Source organism: Rutidosis leptorrhynchoides, chromosome 7 (genome assembly GCF_046630445.1).
Source record: "Rutidosis leptorrhynchoides isolate AG116_Rl617_1_P2 chromosome 7, CSIRO_AGI_Rlap_v1, whole genome shotgun sequence".
Classification (NCBI taxonomy): domain Eukaryota; kingdom Viridiplantae; phylum Streptophyta; class Magnoliopsida; order Asterales; family Asteraceae; genus Rutidosis; species Rutidosis leptorrhynchoides.
This window is the reverse complement of record NC_092339.1, coordinates 41,950,994-41,965,378: the sequence shown is the minus strand read 5'-3', so window position 1 is coordinate 41,965,378 and position 14,385 is coordinate 41,950,994. Positions and strand designations below refer to the sequence as shown.

The window sequence follows — 14,385 nt, the reverse complement described above, 5'->3', positions numbered from 1 at the left end:
TAAAAGCGCATATGATTAAAAGCGAATATGATGAAAAGCACAGCGCATATGATCAAAAGCGCATATGGTGAAAAAACACAGCGCATATGATTAAAAGCGTATATGGTGAAAAATATATATGATCAAAAGCGCATATGGTGATTAATGAAAAAGCACATATGATGATTAATGAAAAGTATATTGTGAAAAAGAATCACAAATGTTTCTTGAAAGAATTCAAGGTAAAGATATATGAACCAATTCATCCATCATGTGAACCATTTTGATATTTCATGGTTCTAATAGACGCATCTAGCGGATGGTCTCATATTTGTATGTTATCAAGCCATAATATGGCATTTGCAAAGTTTCTTGCACAAATTATTAAATTGAGAACACATTATTCTGATTACACCATTAAAAAGGATGAGACTTGATAATGCTGGTGAGTTAACATCTCAAGCATTTAATGATCATTATATATCTACAGGGATTGTTGTTGAACATCCAGTTGCTCATGTGCATACACAAAATTGGTTTAGCTAAATCAATAGATAAACGCTTGCAGCTAATAACTAGACAATTGATAATGAGTACAAAACTCTCAATATTTATATGTGGACATGTAAATTTACATGCTGCGACATTAATTCGCATTATACCATGTGGAAGTCATAAATATTTAACTTACTACTTGATTTTGGCCAAGAGCCAAATATTTTCCACCTTAGAACATTGGTTGTGCAGTGTATGTTCCAATTATATCACCACAACACGATAAAATGGTTTTTTCAAAGAAAGATGGTAATATATTTTGGATATAAAACATCTTCAATCATAAGATATACTAAACCCATGATGGGTGATATTTTTACAGCACGTTTTGCTGATTATCATTTTAATAAAACATTGTTCCCTAGATTAGGGGGAGAAATAAAAAAATAAAGAAAATGATGTTTCATGATGTGAACATCAATTAAGGTATATTGAACTCACACAAAAGAATGTGAAACGAAAGTTCAAAAATAATGCATATGCAAGAACTTGCAAATTAATTACTTTATGCATTTACAGATATAAAAAAAGGTGACTAAATCATATATACCAGCGATAAATGCTCCAGCTCGAACTGAAATTCCAAAAGCTGGCAATAATGTCACTGTTGAGTCTTTGCCACGCATCAAACGTGGAAGATCAATTGGTTCCGAAGATAAAAATCCCCGAAAAAGAAAATCAGCTGATAATGAGGTAAAAGAAAGTGTTCAAGAAGAACCACAAATTAATATTCCTTCTGCAGAGGATATTGATAAATGTAAATACATAAATTGCGATAAATTATGCAATATTATGGAACCGAAATGAAATGAAAAATCTTGATGAGATATTTTCATATAATATTACAATGACATCATGAATAAAGATGATGATCTAGAACCAAAATCTGTCACTGAATATCAAAATAGACATGATTGAGCTCAATGGAAAGGAGAAATACGAGCTGAATTAGAATCGCTCAATAAAAGAAGTTTTCGGATTAATCGTTATCACTTTTAAAGATGTGAAACGTATGGGATACAAATGAATTTTTATCCGAAAAAGAAATGTGCAAATGAAGTTACAAGGCAAAACTAGACTTGTAACTCAAAATTTCCCACAAAGACCGAAAATGAATTATGAGGAAAACTTATCCTCCTGTAATGGATACAATTACTTATTAGATACTTAATCAACCTGGTAGTTACTTAAATGCATCTCATGGATGTTGTAACTACTTATCTGTATGGATCACTTGATAGTGATATACATGAATATACCTGAAGGGTTTAAGGTATCATAAGCATCTAATGCAAAATCCAAGGGAATGTATTCTATTAAATCACAAAGATTTTTATATGGGTCTATACAATTGGAACGTATGTGGTATAACTGATTAAATGACTACTTGATAAAAAAAAGGGTATACATATAAACTTATTTTGCATGTATGTTTTATAAAAACAATGTTCGGATATGTGATCGTAGTTGTTTATGTCAATGTTCTTAACATCATATGAACAAATAAAGAGATCTATGAAATCATTCAACTTCTAAAGAATTATTTTGAAATGAAAGATCTTGAAAAAACCAAGTATTACCTTGGATTGCAAATTGAGCATATGCCTAATGGTTTACTTGTACATCAAACAACTTATACCGAAAAGATTTTAAAACATTTTTTTAAAAGACAAACTCATTGTTGTTAGATCACTCAATATTGACACTGATCTATTTCATCCCTGCGAAGATCATGAAAATCTTAACAGATCGGAAGTTCCATATTTTAGTATAATTGAGGTTCTTATGTATCTTATAGATTGTACAAGACCTGACATTTCTCTTGCAGTTAATTTGTTGGCAAGATTCAGCTCAAATGACAATGGGGCGGGATCAAACGCATATTTTGATACCCTTGAGAAACTGCTTATTTAAAATTATTTTATTCTAACGCTTCAAAACAAGATTTAGTTGATTATGTATATGCAGGTCATTCATCAAATCCTCATAAAAATAAATCTCAAACTCGATATGTATTCCTAAATGGAGGTACCACAAAATCATGGCGTTCTTAAAACAAACACTTGTTGCAACATTATCAAATCATGACGAAGTGATTGCATTATATGAAACTACTCGAAAATGTGTTTGGTTGAGATCAATGACACAAATCATTATTGATTCTTGTGGACTAGAACGCTATAAAAGACTAACAACTATCTTCACCAATAACTATATATGAAGATAATGCAGCTTGCATAATACAAATGAAAGAAGAGTATCAAAAGTGACAGAACAAAATATAAATGTTGATGAGGACGGTCATAAGTTTGATGGAAAAGAATGGTATGTTGGTAAGGCTCAGAAAAGACTACAAGGGAATAGGAATTGAAACAAGGGTTTGAGCAAACCATGAAGGAGAATGTAGACAAATCACAGGGGCTAAACTTGTACATAAAAGATTTAGATGATACAGTTTCAGATGAAAACCTCAGATTCTTCTCATATACTCAAGATCTCGTAAAAGACAACCAGATTAAAATGAGATACGTTCAATCAACAAACTCTGATGATCTTTATACCAAAGCACTACCAACTGCTATTTTCAGAACACACGTTCATAATATTGGCATGAGGCATGTTCAGAAGATGTAACAACTCAGGCGTTGCCTACTTGAGGGGGAGTCAACTCTATGCTGCACTCTTTTTCCCTTAGCTAAAGTTTTATCCCAATGGGTTTTCTTTAGCAAGGTTTTTAACGAGGCAGTACTAGTTATTCTCTAATAAAATTGTCATCCAAGGGGGAGTGTTATAAAATATCTAGATTGTGTTATAAAATATCTAGATTGGATGTTAATTTTATTATTATTATATTTCTTGCATAGTAATATTTTATACTATAAATAGACATGTATGGTAACCATTTAAGGTGTACCATTTCTCTTGAAATATCAATATCAATATTTCTTCTCTCTTCTCTCTTTTCTCTCTTTGTTCTTATAACCATTAAAGGTAGTTATAAGCCTACTGAATTATAACAAATCATATATTTTAAATTTTTATATCACTATGTTAATTACTATATTATCTGATAGACAAAAGTTATAAATAGTAACTAGGGGTACTTTCGTTCTTTCACTTTTTTTTTTTTTTTTACTTTTAACTAAATTTCATTACACCAACAAAGCCTCCCACATTTTTTTCACAAATTCAAATCGACCCCCAAACAGGAGGGTAAAATGTCAAATAACCATTTTCATAAAAAATCTTAAATAAACTCCACCCAAATATTCAACGGGTCATATCTTCTCGCTCGCGACGAGTTAAATTTTTTCGACACTATCGTTAAACTCGAAATACTTTTAGGAACACAATGTCACTAACTATACGCAAAACGGACGCTTTTTAAAAAATGCTAAATATTTGAGGTACTTTTCATACACGTTGATTTTGCGTTAAATTTTTAAAAGTCGACAATTTCATAGCGAAACGCGGAGATGCACATATATTGTTAATTTAAAATAATATTTAAATCTTTCACGGGTTATACCTTTTAGTTCGACTCGAGTTGCACTTCAACGACATCATCGTTAGCCACGAAATAATTTTACAAACTAAACGCAATAAAATATATTGAAAACCGAACCCCGAACCGAAACGAGGGTTCGAAAACTAGTTATAATTATACGCAACTTTGATTGTCACTCTCTTTCTTTCATTGTCACTAAATACTGAGGGACTTATTATGTCACATTCCAAAAAATGAAGGGCTAGAAATCGAAAAGAACAGTTGAAAAAGCAAAAGATGGCGTTTGTCCAAGAAAACACCATGATGACGTTCGCAGAATCATCATTTCATCACCTTCATCTATAAATTCATTTCTCTGTTACTTCAATCAGAAACCAGTTATTAATAGGGAGGGAAAACCCGACCCGGATCATATCCAGCCGGACCCTTTTTGACTATCAGGTTTGTTTCAATATATACTTGCACACACTTCTTTAAGTATTCAAATGATGATTATATATTGTCATGTGATTAGTGCATTTTGAAATTTTTTATTACCTATGTAAAGTAATAATAACTCTTTCTAGAACTGTTTAAGTTAAAAAAAATTGTTCATTATTTAAAGAAAAAAAAAAAACTAATCTGTTTCTCTTGGTTAACTCTAGTTGTAGTTTGTGTTTAAAAGTCTAAACTAAGCATATTTATGGGCGTTAATAACTTTTGATATGCATTATTTTGTTTCATTATTAATTATTATATGAGACAGTAAGCAAACTCTTGATATTATCAAAATATCCTTTTAGAAATCCTCTTTTTCTTTCTCCCCTTTTGAGAGAAACCATTTGCTCTTTTTTCATCTGTGTCATACATTAAAATCATGTTTTGTCTTTTTTAATAAAATAGTTAGTTTTCTTCAGTTTTTTTCTAATGAAGTAAGCAACTATAGTTGTTTCTGTATAAGCAAATTCACTTGAATTCAGAGCTTTCCACTTTGTAATCAATGTTTTTTGCAGTCTTCCTGCATTAACTATCAAAGGCTGTGCAAATTACTTTTTGCAGCTTGATAAGGTATGATCTCATGACCAACCAAGTTTTTTAATCAAACAACACTTGTTAAGTTGCTCTTTTTTTTTTATTTTTTTTTTTTTATTTTTTTTTATTTTATGTTGTCCTTGGTGATTACCGAATTTTCAAGAAACTAATGCTCCATTTGGCTCACGGAATCCAATGAGATTCCGGCAGAATTGGAATCGAATTTAGACAGACGTCGTGTCTAAATTCAATTCCAATTTCGCCAAAATCCCATTGAATTCCCTAGTCAAACGGGGCCTAAATATAATTAGGGTGCAGTTATGATCAACTAATTATGAGTACTATTTTATGTTTGGGTTATGAAAAGTTGTTTACTTTTTTATTTTATTTTTATTTTTTTATTTATTTTTTATTTTTTGCATATGTGCAGTGTACTCATCTTGTGGGACAAAAAGAAAACAAATCTAAGGATGTTGTAGAAGTTTTATTTTATTTTATTTGTTTATTACATCAAGGTTTACAGTTTATGTAATTCAAGTTCTAGTTTTTTTTGGCACCATAGTTGAATTCTAGTTATTTAGCTCTTGTAAAACCTATAAATGATAAGAAGTTGCAACTTGCAGAATGCAGCATTTATAAGTATAGGTAGTTTTTGTTTCTTATTATTATAAGATTTTAATCATCTCATTTTGTTGTTTGATTAGGGACTCATTAAATTTACTGGGAAGTAAAATAAAATGGGTATTTGTGCATCCTCCCAATTCGGAGCAGTAGATGGAAAGAAACCACGACGTGTTCGTTCCAGAATGATCCGTACGCATGACAAGCTAAGGAAGAAAAAAAGCGATGCAGGGAGCCGTGTTGGTGCAAGTGAAATCGTTCATGCAACAACCACTTGTACACGAAGCATGGCGTCTAATACCACAATTCAAGTCACTCAGATGGAATGGCACCAGAGTCAAATTGACGATAACGGTATTTGTCTCCTTTTCTTAAATGATTTTTTTAACGACAACCTTTAGTGTTGTCGATAAGGTGCAAAAAACACTTGTACCTTTTAATAATCTTCATGTAAAAGTCAATATTAACCCCTTTGTACAACACGTTAGTGCTTCTTAACGACAGCCCAAAGGGGTGTCGTTAGAAAAATCCTTTGTTAGATTATGTTTGCTATAAATTAGAAAAAACTTACTTGCAGTGATTTGTCAAGAAGAAATATGGTATGATTCGGTCAGCATATTTGAAGAATCTGATTCAGATGATGATTTTGATATAAATGAAGATGTTGTTATTGAGAAAGCCCGAGCCAGAATCTTGAAGTCCTGCAATGGTATGCTGTTTCTAGTGGCGCGTTACGTTTGGATATAATTATGTACTCTATGTTCTATTACTAAATTCCTAGCATACTTGGATTTCATCGTTATGTTATGACCGGTTGTATTCTTAAGAGAATGTTTTTCATGTGAACATCAATAAGACATTATGCAGGGACACAGACTGAAACAAGGACATCAACAGTAATAAAGCTTTCATTAAAAAGAACTTCGGTTGATGGAGAGGAATCCAATGAATTATTCCGTAAGTATTGTTGTCGCAAGATGACTTAACGGTTGACATCCTGATATCCTTACAAAAGGTCTCAGGTTCAAAAATACATCTGAGTGATAATTTCTCTTTTGGTAGCCTAAACAGGGAAAACCTTCTTCGTTAACCCGTTTTATTTACGCATTTCTATAAAACAATGTTTTATGAGTAACACTCAAATCTCTACTGTTATAGGATTTGGCACATATGTATTAAAATAGACAACATAATGTGTAATCAAATGTTAACCTGGATTACATTTGAAAAGGAGCTACAAATGTGCAAACTTTATGAAATTATGGAAAAGGTAAAACTTTGATGTAATATTTATAGTTGATCTTTTGGTGTACGCAGAATCTTCAAGAAAGTTGTTCTATCGTCCCCGAGCAGGACTGTTGATCCCATGTTGTACAGATGAGAAGTTGAGTGTTGGATGTTGGTCTGCTATTGACCCCTCATGTTTCACTCTTCGAAGCGAGTCGTATTTTAAGTATGCTATTTAATTTTTTTTTTCTCTTTACCATTTAATGAATGCTACTTATAGAAAACCTAAACTCAACTTATAATTTGCAGAGACAAGAAGAAAACACCTGCCCCAAATTTTAGTCCTTATGTTCCATTTGGTGTTGATCTCTTTGTTTCCCCAAAAAAAGTCAACCACATTGCTCAACACATTGAACTTCCTTCTATAAAAGGAGACGAAAAATTGCCGTCTCTCTTCATTGTCAATATTCAGGTTTAAATGCTTCCTTTTCCTCTTTTTTTTTTTTTATACCATTAATCGTGTTCATTAGTTTAAAGTTGTTACAACTGTTTACTTGGTTGTTACAGTTGCCAACATATCCTACTTCTATTTTCCTTTGTGATAACGATGGAGAGAGTTTGAGCCTCGTTTTATATTTCAAACTTTCCGAAACATATGAGAAAGATATCTCTCCTCAATTTCAGGGGTTGATCAAGGTACCTAATATTGCTATCTTGATATCATTGTTTTCTTTATACTTCATTTACTAATTTACTATTTGAGTATGGAGAGGCTATTCTAAAGGTAGTGTTGCGGGTCCAGTGACCCCACTACTTCGAGGATTTTTATACAATGTACGCTTTAAATTGTATTCGACAACACTAATTTAATTATGAGACCTCATGTATTTGTAAAATTTATGGTTTTAGGAGGTAGACAACCAGTAAAGTACAATTCAGACATAATTAGTTTTGGGGAAAAAAATCGGGACCCCATTAGGTTATTATTTTGGATTCGCCACTGGAGATACTTGAACGTTCTATTAACGTTAAACTTTGAATAACTTTTCGCTTTGGATGTTTAGAGTTTAGTTGACGATGAAATGGAAAAAGTACACGGATTCAGAAAAGATTCGATTGTGCCATTTAGAGAAAGGCTAAAGATAATGGTTGGTGTAGTGAACCCCGATGACCTTGTTTCTAATAATGCCGAAAAGAAGCTTTTGCATGCTTACAACGAAAAACCAGTCCTTTCACGTCCTCAACACGAATTTTATCAGGTACCATTTCAGTTTTTAAATATTTTTTTTTATTATTTTTTATTTTTTCATCATAAAGACAAACTATCCAAATGGGTCATATAAAAACATATACATTCTTTTATCTATATACAAATGCAGGGTCCTAATTACTTTGAAGTGGACCTTGACATTCATCGGTTTAGTTACATAGCAAGAAAGGGATTAGAAGCATTTCGTGACCGCCTTAAAAATGGAATATTAAACTTGGGACTCACGATTCAGGTACAACAAAGTATACTTATACACCAAGTTTTATTTCAATTCAAATCTTGGTGACTAGATTTTAAGTTCAATATTTAAATCTTCGTGCTTTCAAATTTAATCTTTTTGTGGGTATACCTGATTAAGAAAATTGTCAAGTCCTGATGTGTTAAAATAACATTTATAATAGTTTTTAAGAGTTGTATTCATTCTGTAACATTTTCTGAAAACTGAAAGGTCTTAGTAACAAACTTTACACTATAATTATTAATTAGAAATGAATTGAAAGCGTGTTACTTTAGTTCCAGTATGCCCATTTTTATTTTTATCATATGGATTATAAAATCTTATTAAACATTAACATAGTAGAATAAGAAAAGAATAATAATTTAACTTGTGTAATATTTAAAATTATAGGCGCAGAAGCAAGAAGAATTACCAGAGAAAGTACTATGCTGCTTGAGATTGAACAAGATTGACTTTTTGAATCATGGTCAAATACCTACTATAATGACCATGAATGTGGATGGAGTTTAAACATTCTTTGACTCATTGACTTTTGTTTTTACCTCATAACCACTGTAAAATTTACACACATTGACAGGATTGTTACAATTTTATGTCTCTAGATCTGAAAAAAATTACCTAGGTAAAAATATCATGTTTCTATTTCTATTATTTTCAAATACATAGTTTCAACTATACATTTCTCATTCAACCACATTTGATTCTTCAAATACATTTACTGAATCTAAAATTGTGTCTATTTACCAAACGTGAAAATATATAAAAAGTAAAAGTTGCTAAACTATAGGTACTGTTCTGTCAACAATCTGAAAGATAAAGGGTTATATGATGCCACATCAAAAGAGATGAAGGGCGAAACTAGTATAATTAAAATTAGGGTTTCTGTATTAAACTGAAGGAGATGAGGAAGAGGAAAAAAATTGCAGCGCCATAGGCCGAGCGCTTATCCCGTGAACGAAGGGGTGGCGTGGTATTTACACGGAGAAAAAGGTTCCTAAATCGTGACGCACAATTATTTAATAATTTGTGCGATTGGCGTAAATCAAATATTAAAACACGTAACACTAATTATACTACTGCGTGTTCGTGTTTGGGATTCAATGGCCGCTTGTTTGCTTTAGATCTGCAAATCAAGCGATATGATTTCCCTACATTTCACCTTATTCTATTTACTACGGATTAATTGATTTATTAATTATTATTATCTGCAAAACATTCGATTATTTTTAATTTTGATTATTATTTACAACTGAAATGTTTGAGCTTTAGAGGTATATTAAAGCTTATATTTTCATCTAACTAACCGTATTTAATCATTACTCAGTATGTATTTTGCCATCAAATTCATATGTCAGTTATACTCTTTGTTTTAGATGTTCATTTCATGTGTTGTTGTATGTATTGATTACCCTTTGCAATAGTATATTTCTGGATCTATAACATCCAAAATGGACAGTTAAACAGGGTGTTCTATTGACAACATAAATTGAGTGGATTTAATAATTAGTTTTTCATTGTTTTCTTTCAATGCACTATTTTATTTTATTTTGATTTGGGACGGTTACCTTTCTTCCCAGGTATGTTATAGATATTATTTCATTCTATACACATATTATTAGATGTGGTAAGATGGGTCAGGTGAGTTGGGTAATGGGTAAAACCATGTCAACTTCAGTATGGATCAAAACGGGTACAGTTTTAATATGGGCCCGAATGGCCAAATGGTTCTGTTAATAGTTTTGTTCATTTGCTAATGTGCTGAAAGTTGTACCTCTAATGTATGTATTTTTGGTCAATTTGGGTAAAATGGAAATAGCTTTAATGATCAAACAGTCATCAAGTGTTTACATCTTTATGCGGAGTAAAGAATTTTTTTTATGTTAATATAAGAAATTAAATCATATTTAAAATAATAAAAAATAACTTGCGTATATTAAATGCTCGTGAACTATAATGGATCAATAAATAAATGGCGATGGGTAAATTTGGCAATCTTCATCCTGCATATATGTTTTATGTATACCTGCTTGATAGTGTATGCATAGATGTTTTGTACATTTGTCAACTTTACACCCTGCTTTTAAAATCAGGGTAATTAGGTACCAACTCAGTTGCCGTTGCAATGGGTGTGAATACCGGCATTCTACCACTTGTTTGGCATAACGACTAGAAGTATAAGGCCATTTGTGTTTATAAAAGTAACCCACAATCAATTTTGGAAAGTATCAAAACTCACAAAAAGCATCATTAGTAAATCATGACAAGACCTCATGTGATACTCCTACCATGTCCTGCACAAGGCCATGTAATTCCGATGATGGAGCTTGGTCAATGCTTAGTTAAACACGGAGTCAAAGTTACTTTCATAAATACAGAGGTCATCCACAAGCTCATTACAAGTAGTAGGTTAGAAAAAAATGGTTTTGGGGAGCTAATGGAGATGGTCTGCATTCCTGATGGGCTGGAACCATGGGAGGATAGGGCTGACATTTGTAAGTTGACTCGGTCAATATTAAAAACTATGCCAAGAAAGCTTGAGACACTTATAGAGACGATTAACATTGAAGATGGAAACGATAAAATCACATGTGTTATTGCTGATGGTTCAATGGGATGGGGCGTTAAAGTTGGAAACAAGATGGGAATAAGAACAGCAGGCTTTTGGCCAGCCTCAGCTGCTACATTGGCCTCCATGTTAAGCACTCAGAAACTGATTGATGATGGAATAATAAACCACAAAGGTGAGTTATATCCAACTATATATACGAGTATTTCATTTGAAGCTGAATTCTTTTCCGAACTACTTTGAATGTTATAATTTGTGTGAGTTCATCACAAAAGAGTCTAGTTACAAGTTTAGCAGCATACTAAAATGCATATGAACTCATGAACAGTCTTATCTTAACATTTACACATTATTTTTTATTTTATTTTTGTTCCCTTTTGGGCCCGAGTGATCCAACTTTCTTTGCAAGCTGACTAATCTCGAGGCGACAACTCGCTTTGCGATCTTCCCGGAGTCGAGCATGGTGTGCTAGGGGAAATTCGCTTTGCAAATAACTTTACACCTCTTTATGCTTTCGATCGTGGGACATATCGGGTAGTTAACCCTATTGGCAGGTCGGGAACGCCACTCCGCTACCCCTCGCAGTTACATTTACACATTATTGTATTTTTTTAACGGCGGTTAGGACATTACTGTAATATTATTCTCATGGTAAACACAGTCACGAGATTAAATATATATACAAAAGTTAAAAAGCAGATAAAACTATACACATAGTTTGTTGGATAACCTAATCTTACTTGGCGACTCATACTCTCTAGTTCTAACATGAACCATAAAAAATTACGTTGTAGTTGGTATTGTGATATCATTACAAAAGATCTCATGTTCAAACCTCAATAGGGTGGCCAGTTTTGGCCACGTACATCTTGTTAGTGATTTTAATGTTATCTTACAACTATTTTAGTTAGTTGTGATTTACTTGAAATCAAGGGTTATCTAGTTATGCTCATTAACGGGTTCGAGAGTGTGGAGTGTGGAGTACTTCCTAGCTATATTTCTCGCCAAAATACCAATATGTATTTTTCCGCCAAAATGAATGGTTGCAACCTTTCAATTCAACTCCCAAATATAACCGAATGATGAATTCGTTTTTTGGATATTGCTTTTATAACAACACATACAAAAATACAAACGTTCTCTCTAATACTTTGATTTGATTGTTCTTTCCTACAATCAAAATTGAATTTCTTGTCTTATCTCAATTGAGATTTCGTGAACCCAAGACTTGTAAGGGTCAAAATACTTAATTAGTGTTTCACATTTCAAGAAACAATCAGGATTATCAAATTTCATTAAGGGGCGGATCTACCTTGTATTGACTGGTAGCACGTGCTACCAGTCAATCTAGCCAACGAAATACAAATTTTCAGTGTTTTTCTTTAAGAATCTGAATGTGCAACCGTCGGATTTAAAATGAGTTGAAGGTTTGTTGTTTTGAGGAAGAGATTGACGGAAAATGAGGTCACATGACCCCTACGATTCTGGATCTTTACAGTATTTTATATGAGTTTTATGTTATTTATAAAGAATTTTAATGGAAGTTTAAGTTAGAAGGTGAATTTGATGAAGGTGAAAAGAAAGGAATCTCACTTGTGTTCTTTTAATGTAATTGCACATATGCCCCTTGATTGTATTTAAATTGCACAGAGTATTAAATCACATACCCCTCCGTACCTTTTCAAGTACTATTACGAAGTACACAATACTTTTTTTATTTTGATTAAGCCTGATTATGAAGTCAAATGGAAACAATTTAAAAAGTGAGATTAAGCTAAATTAAATCAAAATAATCCTTATTAATTAACAAATAAGAAAATACAAATAAATTAAAATAACATAAAAAGCTTTTTTATTTAAATTTTACTCAAATGTTTGTGTGGTTACATATAAAAATTCTTGAATTTTTAAAGGTTAGCCTTATAATTTTCGATTAAATTTATATCAAGTCGCAAAGCTTGTCATGAAATTTTTTTGCGCTACCTGTGCTACCTGTGATACAATGTTCTGGATCCGCCACTGATTTCATACCCCATCACTAAAACATTTGAGTTGATTTATTCGTCCTTACCGTATAACTCCTCTACCTTCATTAGTCTAGCCATGTTGTACAAATCTAATTTCATCAGATAAAAATATGACGATTTTTATACATTCTTTTATGAATGTTTTATTGCAGGCTTGCCTCTAAGTGATCAGGTAATTCGACTATCAGAGGACATGCCACCTATAAAACCCGAGAACCTTGGATGGGTGTGCTTTAAGGACGTTGATAATGTGGAAGTGGTGTTTCAAGGAACAAAATCAATCAAAGAAGTTTCTACTACAACATAATGGTTTATTTGCAACTCTGCTACAGAGCCCGAGCCTGCAGCATTCAGCTTGTACCCGCAACTAGTGCCGATTGGCCCCTTTCTGGCAAGCAACCGACTTGGTGACCAAGCCGGCCACTTTTGGCAAGAGGACTCCACTTGCTTAACATGGCTTGATCAACAACCAGCACGTTCAGTCATTTATATCGCGTTTGGGAGTTTCACTATTTTTGACCAAACTCAGTTTCAAGAACTGGCACTTGGTCTTGAACTTAGCAACAGACCCTTTTTGTGGGTGGTGCGTCCTGGTATGACCGAAGAGACTACACCTGCTTACCCTAACGGTTACTTGGACAGAGTGGGGTCTCGTGGTAGAATCGTGAGTTGGGCACTACAGCAGAAGGTGTTAGCTCATCCTTCTGTCACTTGTTTTGTGAGTCATTGTGGTTGGAACTCTACTTTGGAGGGTGTAACAAACGGACTCCCGTTTTTCTGTTGGCCATATTTCGCTGATCAATTTCTCGATGAGACTTACATTTGTGACATCTGGAAAACAGGGCTAGGATTTAATAAAGATGAAGCTGGTATAATCACTCGAGGAGAAATAAAAAGCAAAGTAGAGCAGCTTCTAGGTGATAAAACATTTAAAGATAAGGCTTTAGATATTAAAGAAAAGGTTACCAGTAGTGTGACAAAAGGTGGACGTTCACACAATAATCTTAGCAGATTTATTGAGTGGATACAAGGAAAAAATACAGATGCATGCTAAGAATCAACCTGATCATATCTCAGCATAAATTTTACATTATGTTACTTGTTATTATAAATAAAGAATAAGGACATAAAAGCTTCCCTAGACTTTTAGAGATGTATTATTTCCTTTGTTTCCATATGTTGGCCTGCACTTCTTTTATTGTTTCATATGTAATATCATTATCAATATCAATATTCATATCTACTAGTGTTGCTTATTCGACTTATTACGTGTCATTTGTTTGTAATATATCAATATCAATATCAATATCAATATTCATATTCTTCTCCCAACTTAAGACAAGATTAGTCTCGCTACACCTTTTTAAAACTCTTTCCAACATT

At 32.7% G+C, this 14,385-nt stretch overlaps 1 protein-coding gene and 1 pseudogene across 4 annotated transcripts; both read left to right on the top strand.

The window, feature by feature from the left end:
• Window positions 1–4,429: 4,429 nt before the first annotated feature.
• On the top strand, window positions 4,430–9,026 carry LOC139858371 (uncharacterized). 4 transcript variants are annotated; one of them, XM_071847221.1, is made up of 12 exons: window positions 4,430–4,483; window positions 5,035–5,089; window positions 5,484–5,568; window positions 5,758–6,028; window positions 6,252–6,383; window positions 6,542–6,631; window positions 6,992–7,127; window positions 7,211–7,373; window positions 7,469–7,597; window positions 7,966–8,160; window positions 8,281–8,403; window positions 8,800–9,026. In XM_071847221.1, exons 4-12 carry the CDS (start codon window positions 5,791–5,793, stop codon window positions 8,917–8,919), a joined length of 1,326 nt encoding a protein of 441 aa, XP_071703322.1. In that variant the 5' UTR covers window positions 4,430–4,483; window positions 5,035–5,089; window positions 5,484–5,568; window positions 5,758–5,790; the 3' UTR covers window positions 8,920–9,026. The 4 variants fall into 4 exon arrangements, with proteins under 4 accessions (XP_071703322.1, XP_071703325.1, XP_071703324.1 ...); XM_071847224.1 differs by lacking the exon at window positions 6,542–6,631; XM_071847222.1 differs by lacking the exon at window positions 5,484–5,568 and having other exon boundaries at window positions 4,456–4,483.
• A 318-nt stretch (window positions 9,027–9,344) lies between these two features.
• LOC139859142 (UDP-glycosyltransferase 83A1-like) lies at window positions 9,345–14,084 on the top strand (annotated as a pseudogene).
• The last annotated feature ends 301 nt before the right edge of the window (window positions 14,085–14,385 follow it).

Bases quoted from the DNA above. Each gene is read 5' to 3' on its own strand.
- LOC139858371 (XM_071847221.1), top strand. From the start codon at position 5,791: ATGGGTATTTGTGCATCCTCCCAATTCGGAGCAGTAGATGGAAAGAAA. The intron at 6,384-6,541 runs GTATGCTGTTTC...GACATTATGCAG, and splicing joins AATCTTGAAGTCCTGCAATG to GGACACAGACTGAAACAAGG. The intron at 7,128-7,210 runs GTATGCTATTTA...TATAATTTGCAG, and splicing joins CGAAGCGAGTCGTATTTTAA to AGACAAGAAGAAAACACCTG.